The sequence below is a fragment of the Hydra vulgaris genome, chromosome 01 (assembly GCF_038396675.1).
Source record: "Hydra vulgaris chromosome 01, alternate assembly HydraT2T_AEP".
NCBI classification, from domain to species: domain Eukaryota; kingdom Metazoa; phylum Cnidaria; class Hydrozoa; order Anthoathecata; family Hydridae; genus Hydra; species Hydra vulgaris.
The window spans coordinates 40432045-40455000 of NC_088920.1; the positions used below are offsets into that span (position 1 = coordinate 40432045).

The following is a 22956-nucleotide window of genomic DNA, read 5'->3' on the forward strand; positions in this document are numbered from 1 at the left end:
TTACCATTACTTGTAGTGATTTCATGCATGTGTTTAGTTTCCTCTTCAGTGAAACCATAAAAACTTATGATTAAACCATGGAATGGCTTCATTAGATATTTTTTTATCTAAATAAATTTTTTGTTGTTACTTATATCCATATTAAGTAAAAACACAATATATTTGGTTAATTAAACTAAGTTAGATAATTAATTACATCAAAACACAATGGTTGTATAAAATATATATCAATAATATATAATCCTTAAACTAAGTTCCTTTTTATCATACATTATATTGTCGCTGCAAAAGTCCGTTTTTGAAAAACATTTTTTGCTCTGAGCAAAACGCGTTTTAATTTTATTACTGCGCTTTTTATAAAAAAAGTTTTAATTTTATTACTGTGTTGACTTTGTATTGTATTGCAGATTCTTTGTATTAAACCTAGTTGTTTTCAGTCTGTAGCAAATGCCATTTTTTTTCATAATATAAAAAAAAAAAATTAAAAATATTAATGTTTATAACAATAATTAAAAAACATTGGCACATAAATTTGCTGAATAGTCACACACGAGCAGTGAATGTCTGAGGGAAAAATGAAGTACATTAGAATAAAGGAGAATTATTTTTCGAACAAAGCATATTTTGACAGTTGTCAAGACAAAAAATAAAGATTAATAGAAGAAGATTTAAAAATATATAGCAAAGACAATGCGCCCAAAACAGTACTTACAATAATAAAGAAAAAATTTTTTTTATATAAACGCTTTAAATGAAAAAAGATATTCAACAAATATATCACCAAACAAAAATTTATAAAACAAAAAATTGACTACAAAATAAAAAGTATGCATAAAACAATGTGAGGCCTAAGAATGGAAAACAAACATAATGCTAATGTGTAAATTTGTGTAATGGTTAAGTAATAAACATCTCCTCAGAGTCATGTCTATTATTACTAGTCATCGCCACTTATGCTTTACCCCGCCACTTATGCTTTACCCTGCAACTTACGCCTATTCCATACTGCAGTAAAAAAGGACACAAATAGCCAAAAACCAATCATCCCCAAATTTGTAACGAACCATTATTTTGTTGATGATATGATATTAAAAGTGTAGATCTACTATACAATAAAAATAAAAATAACAAAATAAATCACTTACTATTCTACCGAAAGAAAACATGAAAACACAATAAATTAAAACTCTAATAAAAACACAAAAATACTTATAAATTTCTTTTTAAGACATGTAAAACCAAATAGGTACTTCTAGCACAAATAAACCCAAGACAATCAGAAAGCGGTATACCTTATAAAAATTTTTTTTTTTAAATCAACAAAACAATAATAGTCTTCAATATACTCTAACGCTGTTATAGATACCAAATTCGAATTATGCTAACCAATTAAAGGTATAAGAAAATGAGCAACCTGTGTGACCCAAAATCATTACAATATTTAAATAGTTTATGATAGCGAAAAAACGTCGCACAAAAACCATTAAAAATGTCAACCCGCAAATATGTAAACAGTGAAGGATATAAGAAATTCTCTGAATAATGATAATTGTATATAAAAAAAATAATTTTTGAACTTTATTTGGGCTACCCTTTGATTTAATGTGGTTTGTGGTCAGGAAAATTAGTTCAAAATTGCAAACTTAAATAATGTGTTTTAGGGACAGCTCAATTAACTTTACTTTTTAACAGGTCCCTATTATTTTGAAAAAAGAAGTTTTTTTAAAAGTATGTCATGTTGGGTCTTAAAAGTAGCGAAATTATATAAAAATTTCAAAAGAAATGATAATTTCATACTACAATTATTATTTTAGATTTAATTGCACAAAAACATGGTTTTTTAACTAGAAATAAAAAAAGTACATTTGAAAATGAAAATAAAAATTTTTTAATTTATTTTTTGTAAAACAATTATTATTTTTAAAATTTATATATTATTCTGCTTCTTTTGAGTACCAGGTTGACCTACTTTTAAGGAACTTTTTTTTTTTAATTTTAGGACCCCATTGAAAAGTAAACTTAATTGAGCTGTTACTAAATATTGGAATAATTCTTTGAAACTTTAATGATTTACTTTTTTTCATCAATTAACAACATTTAAACATCTAGCCACTTATTAAAAAATATTTTTTTTGAACTGGTCTAGTGTGTAGATGTAATGTGTATGTCTGTGCTGTTTATGTCGTTCAATAGAGTCTTGTGTTGTTAGTAACCAGCGTAAAAGATTTATCTCTGAACTACATCAAGCTAGCCCAGTCATACTTCAGAAAACCATGATGGATTTAACACCTATGCATGGATTTATAACTGACTTCTGATTCTAAAAACTAGCCGAGGCATATACCACAAACATCTTCTTCCGTGGTGACAGTAATCGTGATTTGGGCACATTTTATAAAAAAAATTTAAATTTTATCATTGCATTGACTGTATTTTAGATTCTTTGTATTAAACCTAGTTGTTTTCAGTCTATATCAAGTGCTATTAATTTTCATAATATAAAAAAAAAAAAAAATTAAAAATATTACAGTTTATTAACAAGGCAAATAGAATTTTAATTAGTGTTGTTGCAGCTTTGAAGTCTACCAAAATTTGACTAAAAGTCAATTTAGTCAAAATATTTAAATAACTTTATATTTTTATTTTTATTAATGGAAATATTTATGAAAGCTCATGTCTTGTTTTAAAGTGTTAAGCTGGCGGCAATTTACATACCCCTTACGTACGCCTAGAGTGATTTCCATTAAGCAATTTTGTACCATTTTTAAACTTTTAAATTATTTTATAATTGGTGAGATGAAAGAATTAACTAACTTTATAAAAAACCACATTAACTTTTGAATGACGATAATGTAAAAAAGTTTGTTACAAAAGTTTGAATGACGATTATGTTAGATATAAGCGCTATATACTATTAAAAAAAATCAAATAAAATTAAAAACTACAAAAACTTAATCTCTATTAGGCTGATTATCTTATTGAAACATTTAGTAACAGAAAACAAAATTGTTTAAAGTTAACAACAATTTTTTTTTTAAGTCAAAGTTATTAAACGGAACATAAAAAAAAAACACAAAAGAAATATATATAATAAAAACTTTAATTTGTCATCTTGCAAGCACAAAAATATTTATGCAACTTTTGATTTCAATAAAAAAAAATTTACTCAAATTTTTATATATTAATAAATTATTTATAATTAATTTATTTCTTACTGTAATGAATTATTTTTTCGCTTAAGAAACGTAACACTTTAACTTGACATTTTTAGCTTCAACTTTAACGCAAAGAGAACAGGTCAACAAAAAAAAATTTTTTCTGGTACCGAGCAAACAATTTGTTTTTTGTGTAGCATTTCTCATTTTGATTTCAAATATGCAACTCATTTTTTATCATCACTTCAAGTTGTAAAGATATTTAGGTTCAAATCTTTAATATTTAGGGTAAGGTCCCTAATATTGTTGAAAAAAAAGTTATTCAAAAGTATGTCAACCTGGGTCTTAAAAGAAGCGTATTTTCATAGAGATTTTAGAAAAGTAAAATAAGTTAAACTATAAGTACAAAAAGCTAAGTAGTAAAATCTTTAAAGCTCTTTGTAAAAATTTTATCAATTAAGTAATGTTGTTATCAAATAAGTAATGTTGTTATCAAATAAGTAATGTTGTTATCAAATAAGTAATGTTGTTATCAAATAAGTAATGTTGTTATCAAATAAGTAATGTTGTTATCAAATAAGTAATGTTGTTATCAAATAAGTAATGTTGTTATCAAATAAGTAATGTTGTTATCAAATAAGTAATGTTGTTAACAAATAAGTAATGTTGTTAACAAATAAATAACTAGTGTGAAAACCCCCAGACAACGCTCATCTAAAGAACTTTTTCACGATGCAATAAATGATGCTTGTTATGAATATATTCTTGTAACAATAACGTTAAAAACATACGCTTGTAACAAGTATAAAACAAAATTTCGCATTTGATAAGCAATTTTTTTAATGAATAAACAGATAGCTCATTAATTCATCATGAAATCATCTAATTTTTTTCTTCAGCAACTTGTTTCTCCATCAGTAGGTTTATCTTCCTAATGAAGTCTTTTTACTAATTTATTTATATATATATATATATATATATATATATATATATATATATATATATATATATATATATATATATATATATATATATATATATATATATATAGTAATAGTAATAGTATATGAGTTGCAAATAGGATACAAATCCTATTAAAGTCATATAATGACTAAAGGCAACTATCAATTGAACTGTCAAGCATTCGTTTAAATTCGTTAGTCGAGGAACAGTTAACTGTTGCATCATTGAGTGCATTCCAATGCTAAGCAACACAATTACTAAAAAAATAATATCATGGATCGCAATTTCTGTTAAATTCGCGTACAAACTGTTCTCGTTGACCACATCGAGCTGGACGTATAATTGGTTCATTGTGCCAATTAATGATGGTAAGACCTTTTTCAATTTTAAACTTTTGAATCAAGTCACCTCTTATTCTACGATCCTCCAGTTTTTGAATTTGAAATAAGATACATCTATCTGTGTAACTATCATATAGTTGGGACTTTTGTGGATCGTCTTTGAATTTTCTCAGTAATCTTTATATCTTTCATTAAATAAGGTGACCAAGCACTGATTGCATATTCCAGGTTAGGTCTGACATATGTTTTGTATAACTTAGTCCATAACATTAAATCCCTTGATATAAATGTTTTTTTAAACATATTAAGCATTCTGTTAGCTTTATTACTAGCATGAATAACTTGATTAAAATATTTAGAATTACTTGAAACAAATATACCAAGATCTTTTTCTACATCTGATTTTTCTAAATCGTAATTTAAATAGTTGGTTGTATCTTGAAGTGAATAGTTTGAGCGTGGGTTATTTATATATATATATATATATATATATATATATATATATATATATATATATATATATATATATATATATATATATATATATATATATATATATATATATATATAGCATCATTATATATATGTATATATATATATATATATACATATATATAATGATGCTATATATATATATATATATATATATATATATATATATATATATATATATATATATATATATATATATATATATACATATATATAATGATGCTATATATATATATATATATATATATATATATATATATATATATATATATATATATATATATATATATATATATATATATATATATATATATATATATATTTGTATATTTATGTATTATATATATATATATTAAAATTGTTTTAGGTACCACCATTGGATAGAGAATATTTAAAAGATCAAAATTCGAAAATTGGAATAACAGAAAGATTTAAAATTGGTACAGTAGATAAAAAACAGCTGCCAGAGAAAAAAGAAAGCAAGAGAGAGAATCTAACGAGCAGATAAAAAGATGTATTAAGTTGCCTGCTGCAGAAATCACTGAGTTATTTGATAACAATAATAAGTTTGAATCTGATCCAGACTTTTCTATAACCATGCCGGATGAAAAAATTTATACTTATTTCACAAATTTGGTAAAAGCTGCTATACGGTTTGAAATAAGCAATGCTGCAACAGCTGCATTGGCAACAGCTGTATTAATAGACTATGGCATTGTAAAAACATTTAATAAATCACAAATAATAACTGAAAAAAAGATTTTTGGAGAAAAAAAAAAGAATCAGCACTATCATAAGTTCTAAACACTTAGCTGATGTTAAAGAATTAAAGGTTATTGGAATTGATGGAAAAATTGACGACATTAAAGTCTACATTAGTACATTCTGTCAATTATAACACTGATGAAGATCCTATTATTGTTGCTTCAATCAAAGAAGAACATCATCTTACATCTCATGTAGTTATACCTAATGGAACTAGCGCTACCATGGAAAACGCTACTGCAAATGTTTTAACAGAATATAATAGTGTTCAGAACTTAGTCGCTGTTATTGTAGACAAAACTTCTAATACAGGTGCAGATAACGGTTTGGTTATAAAACTTGAAAAAATTCTTAAAAGAAGTTTGCATCTTTTAGGATGTTTGCTTCATCAAGTTGAACTTCCACCACAACACATTATATGTGAATTAGATGGAAACACAAATGGTCCTAAGTCTTATAGGGGGCCTATTGGAGATGCTGCATCTCATCAAACTCTTCATGAACAGCTATTGGTTGAGTTTGTTTCCATATATTCGGAAATAGAGTTGTTTGTTAGCTGTGAGGTTATAAGCAATCTTAGTACAGACCAGCGAAATCTTTATGAGTACTGTGTGGGCATCTCAAAAGGTTTTATATCTAAAAAAATTCTTGCAAAAAAACCTGGACCAATTTTTCATGCTAGATGGCTAACTCTACCCTTAAGAATAATGATAGTTTATGTTAGGACTGATAAACCATCTCCTGAGTTATTAGTAATAACTAAATATATTGTTCAAGTCTATTGTGCAATGTGGTTTGCTATTAAGCACTCCGAAAAATACAAAGATGCTTGTTAACTTCTGTACAAAACCATTCAATTAGTCAAGCTTCAAGACAGCAGGATTCAGGGCATTGTTTTTAAGAACTTACAAGGAAATTCATATTGTTGTTTGCAAGAAAATTTCCTGTACTGCATGCTGCTGGATGAAAATCTGAATAAAAGAAATCAAGCCCTCAACCAAATCCTTAAAATAAGAGCATTGAAAGAAGACATTACTTTTAAACCAAACCTTAGGCTAAAATCCATAATGAAAATAAATTTTGATGCTGAGTCTTGGGATTATCTTGTTTCTGTTGATGATATTCAGGTTGACTAACAATTCTCAATCTGTGGAGAGAGCAGTCAAATTAACCTCAGAGGCATCTAAACAGGTTTATGGTTACGAAAAGAGAAACAAATTCATTTTGACTAAAACCCAAAGTCGAAGAGAGAATAAAAGAAATGTAAAAAAGTGTGACTATTTTATAAAATGAATGTTTAGTATGTTAGTTATACTTTTTGTTTATTTGTTTTTTTCTTTAACTGCTGAATAAAATATTTACTGTAGTCAATAATCAAAGTATAGTTCGATTGATATTAAATTTCTAATTACATAGACTTCCAGGGCAAGTTTTCTAGAGAGGGGGGCAGTTGGTGAAATGGACACAGGCTCCATGATTTAGGGGCCCCCAAACACTAATGAACTTCCTATTAAAACTTTTTTTTGTAATTAATTTAACAACTATTCAAAATGACTAAAAATACTCATAAAATTATTGTAATTATTAAAAATTTAGTTTAATCTTAGTTTTTGATAGTTTTTCTGTTTTTTTATCTTTGAAACCTTTTTTTCAACCAACTGAAAAAATTCAAGAAGCCTGTTAGTATAAAATTATATTTATATCTGTGGTCCCTTAAAATTATTATTGCACCCGGGCACCAGAAGTAGAAAACCGGGCTTTTAGACCACTGAAAAATAGGTTATAAAATATATCAAAATGGCTAAAAAGTTATTAAATTCAATTTCCCGAATTTCTTTTAAAAAAGTAAATATTATTGTTTTGTGTTACTAACATTGCAATAAACAAATGCCAGGGTGACTCTTTATGAATAAATAAAAAAACACCTAGTAGGCAGTGGCCTAATATATATAAATATACATATTAAAAAATATATATATATATATATAAATATATATATATATATAATCATTTAATGTCGCTAGACAATTTATTTTTTAGGTGCTATGAAATAAATAGAACTTTAACAGAGTAAAAAAAAAAACAAAGTATACTTTTGTGGTATACTTTTATAATACACATTGTTGTTATAAAAAGAGTGTGTATTTTTTTTTGTTTAAATTTAATTAATGTATTTAGTTAATTTTAATCAAATAAGGAAATCAAAAAAATAAAAATTATAATAGTAAAGTAAAGAAAAAAAAAACAAGATGAATATTTCCTGTTTAACAAAACACATTGTTCAGCTAAATCTGGTTTAAGTCTATTTTGCCACTCTATAATGATTTCTGCAGCATTTAAAAGTAGCTTTATCTGAAGGCATTGATGAAGCAGTTATACAAAAGAGCATCTTTGCTATCTTTGACAAAACAGAAAATTAATTATTTGTATAAAATTCAAAAGAACATAAACTTTCCGATAATTTTATATTCATATTTTATATTCATATTTCATTTAACGAATTTCTGATGATACTCTTTCATAGCATAACAATATTTTTCCTGTTTGTTTTTTTTGTTAAAAATTTTAAATTACAAAAACAAGAATCTAAATATAAAGCTGCATACAACTTTTTAATTTTGAGAAAATCTTCATATCTTTGATTAAAATTTACTTTGAACTTAATAGCAAGATTCATAACTGTACAATTTTTTGATTCACTTTAAAAGTTTGCAAAATAATTAATTTATACAGGGCTGACCTAGCCAACATCTTACAAACCTTCCCAGGAAACCCGTGCAGTTTTTCCTCTTGTATGTCCACACATAAGCATTTTATTTTAGACAACTTGGTCAGAACAGTTTGCAAGTTTTATTATATCAAGCATTGAGGAAAAAAATAAGTAAAAAATTTTTATAAATAAAAATTAATAACTTAAAATAATTTGTGTACTTTTTTAATTTTTGTTTCTTTAGTGTGGTTCTTATTTTCAGCAACAAAATTGGATTAGGCAAAGCAAAAAAAAATTTTATTATATAATTACATTTATTTGATACTAAGTATATGCACTATTAGCTTATTTGAAAAAGGTGTTTACTTCATACATAGAGTGTTCATGGTTTGAGTCCCATGACCATCCATTTATTTTGATTGTTTTTCTTATAAATACCGCTTGTCATATATTTGCTTTATAACCATTTATCTTTTCTTTTGTGTATATTAAAAATCTTTTTGTTGAATGTTTTTGAATGATACACATCCTTTCAAATTCAGATTTCTAATACCATTTAAGCCTTTCAGTGTATTTTCTAAGTAAGGCGCACACACATATATACATATTTTTGAAGCTTCAACTAAGCCATGCCGTCTACACATTTTTCATATTTGTTTCATATTACCTTTCTATTCCAGTATATTTTTTATCCCCGATCTTTTAGCACTTTGTAATTTCAGATGTTGCTTTTTAACATTGGGCTATGTGCACTTAGTTCTACCCACCCCCTCCCTTTTGATCTACTATGTTAGTGGTGAACGATTATTAATAATAATTATTGTTAATTAGTTTTTTTTAGCGCTTTGTAATTTTGGATACCTGTTGTTTTTAAACATTTGACTTTGTGCGCTTAGTTCTACCCACCCTCTTCCTTTTGGTCTACTATGTTATTAGTGAATGATTATTAATAATAATTATTATTATTTGATATAACGGGTGATGCGGAAGTTATTAGACAAATCCTAATTTCATTATTTGAGCATAATAATTAGTTTTTGTGGTTTTATACGTAGGCGTAAATGTTCTATAAAATATAAACTTTATTATTTGAAACACAATTATTTAAAATGAGGTTAAATGTAGCTGAACGAGAATCTTTCGAAAGCGACTAAAAATGTTTTTTGTAAATAAACCTAATATTAAAAAAAAATCGTAAATCATTTTGAAAAGGAAGGATTTGCTCGAAGTATAATATATGATCCTAAAAAGACTTGAAACTGTTCAATCGTTTTCTGATAGAAAGCACTCTGGTCGTCCGACATCCTGGACTAGAGAAAAGAAAGCCGAATTAACGAGACTTGTCAACAATCGAAAAGGGGTCAGTCAGAGAAAAATAGGTATTAAATTCGGTGTAAATCAATCGACAATTGGTAGTCAGTTAAAAAAAATGAATATTAAATATAGAAAACGTGAAAAGACTCCAAAATACACTATAGAACAACAAATAAAGGTAAAAGAAGCAGGAAACTAGTTAACCAACTCTATAACACAAAATCGCTTCTAGTCATCGATGACGAAAAATACTTTTGTTTTGCAGGGGACAACATGCCTGGAAATTCTGGATACTACACAAACAACAAAAAGACATGCCCAGAAAGTGTTCGTTTTATAGGAAAAGAGAAATTTCCAAAAAAATTAATAATCTGACCATGGTATGTCCGAGCCATTGTTTCGCACTTCCAAGGCTGTAGCGATCAATTCATCAATCTATATTAATGAATGTTTAGAAAAACGATTTCTTGCATTTATTTACAAGTATCATGGAGACTTTAACTATTTATTTTGGCCAGATTTAGCAAGTTCTCACTACTCTAAAGATTCTCTAAATTGGATGGACCAATATGTCTATTACGTTGATAAAGAATCCAATCCCCCAAATGTGTCTTAAGCACGACCAATTGAAAATTTTAGGGGACATTTGGCACAGAAGGTTTACGAGGGAGATTGGCAAGTTTCAACAGAGCAAGTTTTGATTGATCGCATTAAACTAAAACTACAAGAAATTGATTTAAACTTTTTACAGTCGCATATGATAGGCAGATGGTGGTGTTTTTCATATAAAAAATAATATATTTTTATTAAAAGATAAATGCTTTATTTTTAAAAAATATAATAGTAGTTTGTTTTTTTATTTATAAATAAGTTATTGATGTTTTTATTTTGTCCGATAACTTCCGCATCACCCGTTACAATTATTAATCATAATTATTATAAATTGTTTATGTATATTTCACCAATAACAAAGTAGACCAAAGGGAGGGTAAAAAAACAAAAAAAAATTGGGAAGATGTAGGATTAGAACCATGGACATTACATATATGATGTAAACGCCTCATCTAAATAAGCTAAACGTGTGTATACTTATAAAGAAATAAATATAATTATATAATAAAAAAAGTTATACATAAAAGTATATTTATGCATTATATAGGCGTATTAATATAAGGACAATATATACTTGTTACATTAAACATATACAAATATATTTTACAAACAGATAGCAATTTATATTTTTCCTTTCCTCTTTAAAAAAATAAACCATTAAAATATAGGAAAATCATTCTCTTTTTAATGTCAACTTAGAACTGTTTTTTTTTGTTTTTTTTTTGCCTTGCTTTATCCAATTTCTTTTTTATTTTTCTATTTAAATTTATTTTAATTTCCTGTTTTGCTAGTTTTGCTTTCTTTGTTTTTAAAACTTAGTTTTTTCTGCAACGCATGTTATAATTAATGGCCGCAAATGGCCATGACCAAGTAATCTAAAATAAAATATTCATGCGCCAACATGTAAGACAAAAAACTGCACAAGTTTCCTAGGAAGACTTGTATTAGGCTACATAGTCTGCAAAATGAAGTGTAAAAATTTATTGAGTAATTTCAAATAACTGGATATTTTTCTGAAAATAATCAATAAGTAATGGAATCATTAACAACTAACAAACTCAACAAATACATTACAAACAAGTTACAGAATTAATACAAGAAACAAATGCTTCATTTGAAAAAAAGTAATTTTGCAATGTCTAGCAACAGCTAATTGTGTACTTTCATTTAGTTATTTGATATTGTTGGTAATTTATCGTCACCTTCCTTGACACAAATCTTTAGGTTTTGATAGAAACTGTGATGTTATTTTGAAATATAACCTTTGCCGCAAGGAAAAGAAGATTCATTTTTTTCAATGCACTTATACCTTTCAGAACAAGATACTTTTACTTTTGTAAGTGTAATTTAGCTGCTGGTTCCATGTGGCAGTTTTTTGCTTAAAAAATACAACTACTATTCTTAATAATCATACTTGGTAAAGAATATCAGGATTTTTATTTATAACTTTTAACTGAACAATACTGGCTACCAACTTTTTCTGGTTAGGATTTCTTTGCACCATTAGTTATGGATAAATGTAATATTTGAAAGAATTTGTTTCGTAATGCTGCTGAATATGCTAGAAATGTTTTTGCATTTTTAAAATTAATTATATCATCATAAGTTAACACAGTTATTACAGTAGGGGGTTTACATACATAGGGGTTTTTTCTAAAAGCTTGTTCTATTGTTTTTAATTGCACAGATGTGTATATTGTTCTATTTCAATACTTTTTTTCAATTATTGAATGGACTGCATCATTTTAACTCGGACTATATCCTAGTACAAAATAGGTAGGCTTAAAGAAATCTAATTTAAGTAGAGTCAATGCATCTGAGAACATTATACTCATTATTCTATTTTGATTTTGCACACCATATTGATGACAGAAGAAATAAAGTTATGTCGCTTGGAGCTTCTTTTTAGATTAAATGAATTTAAATTATTTACTCTAAGGCTAGTTCATAACTAGTTAACTAATAAAAATAACAAACTCATTCTTAATCCATAAATATGAATAAAGCTTTAAAGAACTAACTTTTGTACCAGTAATGTTGTGATTTTACAGGTGTCTGAAATAATAAAATGCTCCAGATTTTTACGGCAATAAAAGAATTTGCTTTAAGTCAAAAGTTGCAGTTATGGTCAACTGTTTGTTTGTTTTTGCTTCATTATTCTTTAAGTTCAAGTAAGTTTTTTGTCACTGACATATTTATCATTCTTTTCAAATTTTTTATTTTTCTTTTCAAATTCTTTATTTTTCTTTTCTCTTTTGTTTGTGGAATTTTTACAAGTTCCATACTGACCCTTTTTGAGTTGGAATTTCAAATGAGTTCTATAATTAAAACCTCTCTGATAGAAATTGTATCCCTCAATGGCAAGATTTTTCTCACTTTAAGAAGAATCTACACCCAAAAAAAAGCAGAAATTTCTACCCTTAAGGAAAGATATGCAACATATCCTTAGTTAGGTACAACTTTCAACCTTCTAAGGTAGAAAATTGTATTACAAATAATCATTTGTCATACAACTTTCTACATTTAAGATTTATAAAATTATACTTTACTAATACCACATATCCTACCTTAATATAGAAATTTCTACCTTAAGGTAGGATATGCTCTTTTATTGATTTAGAGTGTATCTCTTTGATCGAAAGATCCTTAGGAAATAAGTGTGATTTCTCTGTGCATAACAACATGGTGAGATTCAACAACTCGAGAGGTCTGAATATGGTCAATGAAATTTTGTTTCCGTTCAATTGGTTTTTTTTTTTTGATTTTTGTGGTGATATCTTAAATCTTTCTTGACACTTTCTATAACAGTTCTTTAAGTCATTGCTGTTTTTACTGTCTGCTGCGATATGCTTAGAGTACCAAGAAACATGCGTGCACAGATACGCATTTCAAAAGCAGTATTTTCTTGGCTGTATATAAATGTTCAGTTTCACCATAAGTTTCTTCCTTTTTTATCATGCTCTTTTTTCTTTCTTCGCTTTAGTTCTAGCTCTGTAAGCATTGCCATAACATATTGTCACTTCTCACCAATGTTCAGTAACCAAAATGAATCAAACAGTTCTTTACAAAAAAATTTTGTAAGATGTTCAGCACACTTAAATAAGCATTTGAAACAAGTTCAGTACCAGATTTGTCAAGTTCAAAATATTATCATCATTTGATCAATCTAATTATGCACTGAAAGAGTCACATTTGCCATATTAATATTTTACTCCTAAAAAGAAAGTAACAACATATGACAACAAAATAACGTACAATAGTTCACTCTAAACATATTTGAGTTTCATGTCCTAAAATACATACATTATTCTAAATGATAGCCTAGAAAAGTTTCTAAATTAGTTAATTGTGTTGAAATAATCATTAAACATAGTAAGCTATAACATTCTAATTAATGCTCAAACTTCCTATGTTTAATAATTATTACCTGGTATATTTAGTTACACAATCATAATGGCTTAAAAGTATACATTTCTAATAAATAATAAAGTATGCAAATTTCTGAAAGAACTTTAAAGACAAAAAAAAAACATTTGATATATAAATCTGAACATAAGATCAAGGCTTGTTTGAGTCTAGGTAAACATAATATTGAGTTTTGCCTATTTTAATTTTTTTTTGCTTACAAGATATTTGAATTTTACTCAGTGTGAAATAATGAATTATTTTAGGTTCCATATATTGTGAGATTTTTTACACACCTCAGGAGTATTATCAGCCAAAAAATGTCATTTTTGCCAAAATGGTCATAATATAGTTTTTTTTGCAGCGACAATATAAAATCAAACATTCCTACAACTTTTTCTTTGATTTTTTTGAAATAAAAGAACTTTATTATGTATTTGCAGGCAAAGTGGTATTTTTTAAAACTAGAAATCATAATTCCTTTTTTACAAATAAAAACATTTTTGACAACAGTTTTGCCATGTTACTGTTTTGAGGGTATTTCTATCCACTCCAAGTCATTGTTAACAAAAAAGTAAAATTGCAGATTAAAATTACTATATTATAATTACAAATTAGTATATTGCTTTTATATTAAACTTTTTAATTAAAAAATTTTTCTTTATTTAAAAGTGAAATTGGCCATCTATCTAAATAAAAATTTAACAATGCTGCTTATGAGAATTAATGAAAGGTTTTAAAATGGTTTAGAGCTGACTTCAAATTTACAACGTTATTGAAAGTTACCATAAGTACTTACAAAACTTTCTTCTGTGGCTTTGAATGATCTATACAAAAAATATAAAAAAAACATAAAAAAGGTTTTAAACTAATAAAAGATTTTATTATTTAAAAACTTTGGCATATAAAATTCGCCGAATGGTCACACACGAGCAGTGAAAGCCTTAGGGAAGAAATGAAGTACATTAGAATAAAGGAGAATTGTTTTTCAGCAAAGCATATTTTGACAGTTGTCAGGACAAAGTTAAAGATTTATAGAGGAATATTTAAAAATGAATAAGACAGACAATGCACCAAAACAGTACTAACAATAATAATAAACAATAAATTGTTTTATAAATACTAATATGAACGAAAATATACAAAAAATGTCACCAAGCAAACAAAAAAGTAAAAAAAGTAAAAAAATAAAAAAAATTGATTACAAAAATAAAAAGTATGCATACAAGAATGAAAGGCTTCAGAATGGAAAAAAAACATTAATACTAATGTGTAAACATAATTTGTGTAGTGATTAAGTAATAAATATTTCCTCAGAGTCGCGTATTATTACTGGTGTTTCTATGAGGATCAGCACTAATAACTAGTTTATCCCGTCAGACAAACATCATCACCACTTATGCTTTACCCCGCGACTTATGTCTATTCCATACTGCAGTAAAAAAGGATTCACTACAAATAGCCAAAACCCAACCATACCCAAATTTGTAAAACACTAATATTTTTTTGATGATATGATATAAAAAGTGTAGATCTACTGCACAATATAAATAAAAATAACTAAATAAATAGAAAAAATACTTTTATTATAAAAACTTTTAGTTAAAATATTGCTTTTTGGGTATAACATTAAAGAAATCAAATTTTATTTTAACTTTAACTTTTTTAATATTTTTTTAAGCATTATGAACTTCTGGTTCTTTTGAGACCCAGGTGATATACTTTTAGAGAAAAACAATATCATTAATATATGGACCCAACTTGTAATCACTGGGTCATACTGGGTGACCTTTTTCAAAACATAAATTAAATCAATGACTTTTTAGTTTCTTTCAAACCAAAATTCATCTATTTTCTTTACAGGGAACTGGTTATCAAAAACTCATAACCCTAATAGTTGTTACTCAGACAACTGCAGTCTTAAAACAATAAAAAACAAAGATGTGAACAAAAAGGTGGTTAAGTGAAATAACAACTGCAGTTGTCAAAAAAACAAGAAAAATTAAAGAGAAAGGTGATTGAGTAAAACAATGTTAAACATGTAAAAAATTAGTCACAGGATTTCAAACCTAGTTTCATATGTAAATACAGAATTTTAAACCTGATTTCACAACAAATAAGTGATCTGATAATGCAATTCACCCAGAGCAAGCATGTGACTATTAAATTCAAATTAGAAGATTCTTTAAGACTGCAAGAAGAACAATCTGAGATCCAGAGATAATTTTAAACTAATGAAATTTAGACTGTTTTAACACTAATTTAAATTTTACTTGTACAAAAATTAGTAAGTTTAATTAATAAATTAGTAGGTTTGGCGAATTTTTTTTTGGTAAAAAATTACTTCAAACAATATGATTATTTGTAAACAATAGATAAAATAGATAGAAACAACTAGGTGGTTTTTGATAGATAAAAACAACTAAATAGTTTTTGATAGATAGAAACAACCAGGTGGTTTTTTACACTAAATTTTTAAGACACTATATTAATGATTTAAAATATTAGAAAGAACTTTAAATGAATAGAAAATTATTAGAAAGAACATGACTATTAAACAGATAACACTTGGCACCTTAAGCAATAAGCTATGCATTTGCTTCATTCTAATAATCAATTGAAAGTTTTTATAAAGGGCTCCTTATTTAGCCTACACAATGCACATCTTTTCTATATTTCAAGTAATATTTGGATTACTGCAAGGTTCATTTGTCAATATCATGTATTTGGTAATCTATGTTAAAGATCTTCCAGACAATCTTATTTTTGCTGATGATACAACCATTTACTCAAGTTTTGATATAAAATTATAATATTTTCTATTTATTTTAGATTTTAACTTGTTATTTAACTAAAAACTTACACATCATTTCTATTTTCCCATGAACTTAAAATCCAATCTTCGGTCATGATACTTCTTCCCAAATTAACAGCAGCCTGGATAAAAAATAACCAGATTTTTAAAAAACATAATAATAATTCAAATATTGCCATTGCAACTTCCAACTCCTACACTATTTTGTATATGCCTGCACAAATTGTATATGCATGTCTTGCTTAGAGTAAATTAGCAAAAAAGCCAAAAAATTGTTCAAAATGTACATGGTAGGCTAAGCAAGTACCTCAATGGAGTAACTTTTTGAGCATCTATCAACTTTTAAACAAGCAAACAGTTGTTTTTTTATTGCTATTAACTTTTTAGAAATAAGTTTATTTAATGCGTTTTAAAAATAGTCAACTTGTTTAATTGGTCAAGACATAAACAATTGTATAAAAATAATCGACTAGTTTAATTGGTCAAGACATAATCAATTGCATAAAAAATACCTTTTGTAAGCATTATTACTAAAAAAACAAAAAAACAATTTGTAAAACGACAAAAACAGAAATTTTATAAACATTAAATATACATACAACAAATAACAAATATAAAAATAAATAATTTAAACAACAAATATACCTTGTATTTTTGACCCTGAGCTAAGTTTGCAATAACATGAGTTACTTTTCCACTAAAATCTCTGCGAACACTTCCACCCATGTAATGAACAAGATCTGCAAGATGACTCACTGATTCCCGCTTTACAGCAAATCCAGTAAAACAAACAGCCACACCAAACATAGAGCCATTAAAAAGTGGTCTTGTTGTATTTGGAATGGATCTTTTTTTATTGTATAGATAAATAAGAAATGGTGGTCCACAAATACGACACATTTGTTTTCTAAGGTATTTGAATTCATCACCAGAAAAAGAAGCACAAATAAAAAAATACTTTTGTTTATCTTCTGAAAGATTGATCAAAGATTCTTTTGAATCAGCTACAGTGTACTCGGGACTAAAATGCTATAAAATGTAATTGTAAAGAGGTAAAGACTGAACACAACATATAAAAAATAACTAAAAAAAAATGAACTTTATGTAATTTCTTTAAAAAGCATTTACAAAATAATCGCAAGAGATTAAAGTCCAGCCATTTTGGCACAATACCTTTTTAAATTAAAACTATATATTTCTTTTCTTTTTTTTTAAATTCTAATCCAACTAAAATGATAGTCTACATACTAAAAAAATTTGTATTTAAAAATAAGCTTTCCTACTATCACCCAAAAACATATCTTGCCTAATAATTCATTTATTTGATTATCTTATGATTATCAAAGATAGTCTTGAAAAAAAATAAACATCCTTTAGGTCCTTATAACAATATTATAATATTATTAAAATATCAAAGTGTTTGGGTGCCGATTCGGGCACCGCTTAAATTAAAAATGAAGCACCATTTTTTTTTACATTTTTAATGACAAATATTGTTTTTTCGTGAAAAAAACGCCAATATTCGAAATATTGGCGTTTATATATATATATATATATATATATTAAATTATATATATATATATATATATATATATATATATATATATATATATATATATATATATATATATATTATTTAAAAAATTTATCATTAAAAGATCAAATTTTAAGTCACTTTTTGTTGAAACAACGCTAGTTTCTCGCAAAAAAAAAAAAAAAAAATTAGTTTTTTCATTTTTATTAACTCAAACCATTGAACGATAAAAATTTAAATTTTTTGAATTTAAATTACAGAAAAATATTTAGTATTGTTAAAATATTAAAATTGTTTACTATGTTTTGTTTTTATTCAAAAAGCAATTAAAGCCACTGCTATTTTAGGACTTTTAACTATGTAATTTCAATGAAAAACTGGGTAATTTGAGCATGCTTATATTACACAAAAATCGCATCTTTAAATAAAGTCAAAACTAAATGTTTCTATGCATTGTTTTTCAAACAAAAATAGATTGGATTTTTAGCAAACATTATTCTTTATGAAAAAACTAATTTCATTATTTTAGCACCAAATTTTGCACCACAGATTTATTCATACGTTATGATATTATTTTAACAAAGCAAAAAATTTAACAGTGTCTTTATTAGATGATAGCCGCTAATTACTGCATATAAATTTAAGTTAATTGTACTGTTTCCTGTCTCTGTTTTTGTATGCTAATTGTACTGTTTCCTGTCTCTGTTTCTGTAAGCTAATTGTACTGTTTCACCACATAAAGTAGATTCAAAAAGGATGACAAAAAAAAAAGTTTTCAAAATTAGACTCTCAACCCTTTATTGTTTTCTTTTTAGCTAAAAAATAAGCTGTGGAAAAAATTATTATGATATTTTGATATCTAGGGGTTGCTCAACTTGATATTATCAAATTTTAGGGTCAACAGGAAAAAAAAACAACATATTTTAATTTTTTTTTGGATGCAAAGTTTTAATATTTTTATTCAAATTTAATGTTTATTTTAATCAGATTTTGATACGAATTGTTCACTTGTTTTCACTTGCTACTTGTTCTTATGATTTCACAAATGCCTTCACAATTGTGGACTTTTGCAAATCTGGAATTAAACACTGATGTTCTGCCACAGTTTGTAAAACATATTGCAATTGAGTTTCATCTTTTGTCACAATTTTTATGTAATCTGAAACAAGTTTCACCCCTCTTTCAGCTGTGTGATTCACAACTTTCATAGAATTAACAATTTTTTATGCTTCCTGGTATAAAATCCTTCATAAATGTCCAATTTATTCCAAGCACTTCAAATACAAATTTTGATCTATTTGTTACAAAGTCATCTAAGTTCATTTTTACAATTGTATCCCTTTACCTTCAAGCCTTTTTACCTGTTTTTTTTAAACAGGCTTTTCAAGTGCAATCAACATTTTTCTTAAGCTTGGTTATCAACAGCATTGCTAAAAAAAGATAGACTCACAACTTCTTCAGTTAAATACCACAAATGTCCTGCAATCGGATTTATGGCAAATTCAGCAAATTCTTTGTCAAATATTTTGAAATTATCCAACTTCTTAACCAGTGTCAGGTCAGAAGCAGATGAAGAGATGGGAGCCCAAAACCAGTGTTCCATGTAAATCAAAATTGAAAAAATTGAAAATTATAGAAGATTCTTCTCTTCATTCTTTGTTAAATGAAATTGATGTCAAAACAAGTATATTTTAATAGAGTAGAGTGCTTTTACCATCCATCGTGCTTGGTGCATAACACCAGGAGTACAAAAGGTTATTCACCTTTAACCTGGAGGAGTTTGAAAAATTTATTGACAGTTGCAAAAATTCTTTGTAATCAACACGAGGTTGTTTTGTTCCTAGCAGCATATTTACAGCAAATTCTATTGCTGATGGTACAAGCGAACCATACATTTTGAGATCTGCATCAGTTAAGAGCCAAGATTCATGTATAATAAAGACTTTCCAATAAATTTTTCCAGCAAAGTACAAGCACCTGAATGTATACCTGTGTTGCTTGAAGTAGTATCAAAACAGAGTGCCACAATTTTATCATATGAAATGTTCCAATCTTTTAAAGCTTGTTCTGTTGCATAACTCATTTGTTCACCTGTGCATCTATCCAGTTTTGGGACTGACAACAGTTTTCTACATCATATACTGTCACTAATATAGGCAGTCATTCCACTTCATCCCTGCTGCTCAAATCAGTTAACAATTTTCTGTCTTAAAGAACAGTTAATGGAACTTGTGGCTTGAATTTTAAAATGATTCTTTTTGCAACTTCTTTACGATTTTCAATACGTGCACATCGAAGAGATTCATGTGATGTTAAAACATGTTCAATATTGGCACCTAACACTTGACAAATTGTAGGCAAAACCAAGGAACCAGAACAATTCAGAATTTTTAAACGATCAAGAGCTGAACAAAATGCTGGAGTAATCTTTTTATTTTTTTCTTCCCTCTTTTTCAGTTTTTTTGGAACAAAATCATCTACTTCATTATCAGTACCCTGAGAGGAGTCTAATTCTGTCAAAACTGGGTCTGTGACTGTTGAACACGTTTTTTTTTTTTTCTATTTAGCTCTTTTGTTTCTCTTTCTTCATTTGCTTTTTTTCTGTCTAAAATACACTTTTCTTGTTTGAACAATTCACAATCAACTGAACTCATGTAGTCTTTTTTTCCTTTTCTTTGTAGTATAAAAATTGCTTGTCTTCTATTATGATTAATTTTAAAGTATCTTTATGAGCAATATCAAATAGTTCTTCGATTTCTTGAAAAAAGTTTCTTTATATTTTTGCTGAGTTTCTGTTTTCCGGCCTTTATTCTTTTTCAGCTTTCCGTATTTCTCAACAAGTTTTTCAACATGTGTTATAACTTGATAACGTTGCTTTGTCAGAACTCAAGCTCTTTGCCAAAAGTCTAGAACCAGATCTGTCACAAGGCTTACACTTTCTCTTACATTGTTATTTTTAAAGAAAAAATAAGTTTGCAAAACTTGCCTTTTAGATGGCAACTTTTGTCCTGTGATCATAGCTGTAGTTTGACCAACACACCCTACTTCATTTTGACTTCTAGCCTCCATTATAAATCTCACAATATATTTATCAAATTATGCGTTTTTAAAATGTATTATCATTCAAGACAATGAACTCATTTGGAATTACAGGATGATGCAATTACTTTCATGAACAAGGCCGCTGGGTGGAGTAACAAGTTGAGCGCGGTCCTACCAGGGACGTGGTGGGGATCAAAATCAGAACCTCTCGCTTATAAAACGAGCGCCCTACCACGACACCACTACCGCAACTTAAGTGGATGATGAAGTATTACAGTGGGTTTTGTGAATTCCAGTCACTTATATTATTTTAAACTTATTAATTTTCTAAAAAAATAACAAAGTGTATTATCCATAATGACTCATAAGATTAGGAAATGATAAAATATTGATAATATTCTCAACACAATTAGTAGAATAGATGTGATAAGTGATGAGAAATATGAAAAATTGTGTGTTCGAGCAATCATGCAAAATTAAAAAACTTACTGAGCAACCCTAAACATTAACATATTGCATCAAAAATTTCTAAATATAATTTTTTCGTTAAAATGGAACCAAATAAAAAGTTGAGAGCATAAGAAAGAATAAAAAAAAATTTTTAAATGCATTTATTTGTTACCATATATATATATATATATATATATATATATATATATATATATATATATATATATATATATATATATATATATATATATATATATATATATATATATATATATATATATATATATATATATATATATATATATATATACATACAGTGGGGTGCAAAAAAAAAGCCACACTCAATTTTTTGATAAAAAAATGTCTTAAACTCATTTAATAAAAGTAATTCAGGACAATTTTTAAAAAAATGTCTATAATATTATTGTAATGAAAAGAAAATAGGATTTGTAAAGTATTTTTCAAGTAGCTATATTAGTACTTAATTGGCCATCCTTTGTTTCTTAAGACTACTTCTGCGCATCTAGAAGGCATACTATCTACAAGTCTTTTTAATAAGTCATTTGGTAAAACATTCCAACCATCAAGAAGAATATGGAACAGTTCATTTTCATTTGTTGCCAGACAATGTTACAATTTTCTATTCAATATAGACCAAAGATTTTCTATTGGATTTAAATCAGGAGACTGTGCTGGCCAAGACATAACTGGTATCAATTTTGATTCCAGATTTCTTTTATTCAACTGTGCTGTATGTTTGGGATCGTTATCTTGTTGAAAGATGTAGTCATTATTAGGAAAAAGTTCTTCTATTCTTGATCCAATTTTATAAACTAAGATTTTGAGCTACAAATGCTGGTCCATGGTACCCTCCACCCGGTAAAGCTTTCCAACTTTGTGTGCACTTAAACAACCCCAAACATTAATTTTTTTGTGTCACGTTTAATGGTTGCCTTGCATGTTTGGGAGTTGAACTTTTACCCAATTAATATCCAGCAGTGAAATTGACTATTATGGAACAACACAAAAGGAGACTCATCGCTCCTAATAACTTTAGTCCATTGCTCACATGTCCAATCTTTGTGCTCAATGCACCACTTTAATCTTTTTTTGCGAACGATTTCACTAACAAAAGGTTTTTATATTTGCTTTCCAGCAAAAAACTTCCATGATGCTTTTATTTGACAAGATATTGTCCATTTTGAGATATTAGTAAGGTTCAATTCTAGCTTTATCACAGAACATGTGATTTTACTACCTTTTTTGACGGCATTAAGATCTTCCTTTTTGATGTTTTAGGCTTTCTCCCAGATCCAACAGACCTTTCAGCTGTACCAGTGTGCTTATATTTCTTCACC

At 27.0% G+C, this 22956-nt stretch overlaps 1 protein-coding gene across 2 annotated transcripts in view; it reads right to left on the reverse strand.

Annotated features, from left to right (window-relative positions):
- LOC100204560 (protein ECT2) overlaps positions 1–22956 on the reverse strand; it is a 161803-nt gene that overhangs the window by 129894 nt on the left and 8953 nt on the right. For both annotated transcript variants that reach the window (XR_010635847.1, XM_065788154.1), the window contains exons 3-6: positions 17218–17601; positions 16621–16694; positions 14557–14584; positions 5–107 (exon numbers count right to left, since the gene is read on the reverse strand). Coding sequence is in view for 1 of the 2 variants with exons in the window: in XM_065788154.1 (XP_065644226.1) it covers positions 5–107; positions 14557–14584; positions 16621–16694; positions 17218–17601 (589 nt within the window). In the remaining variant the exon portion in view is untranslated. The remainder of the gene's footprint in view (positions 1–4; positions 108–14556; positions 14585–16620; positions 16695–17217; positions 17602–22956) is intronic.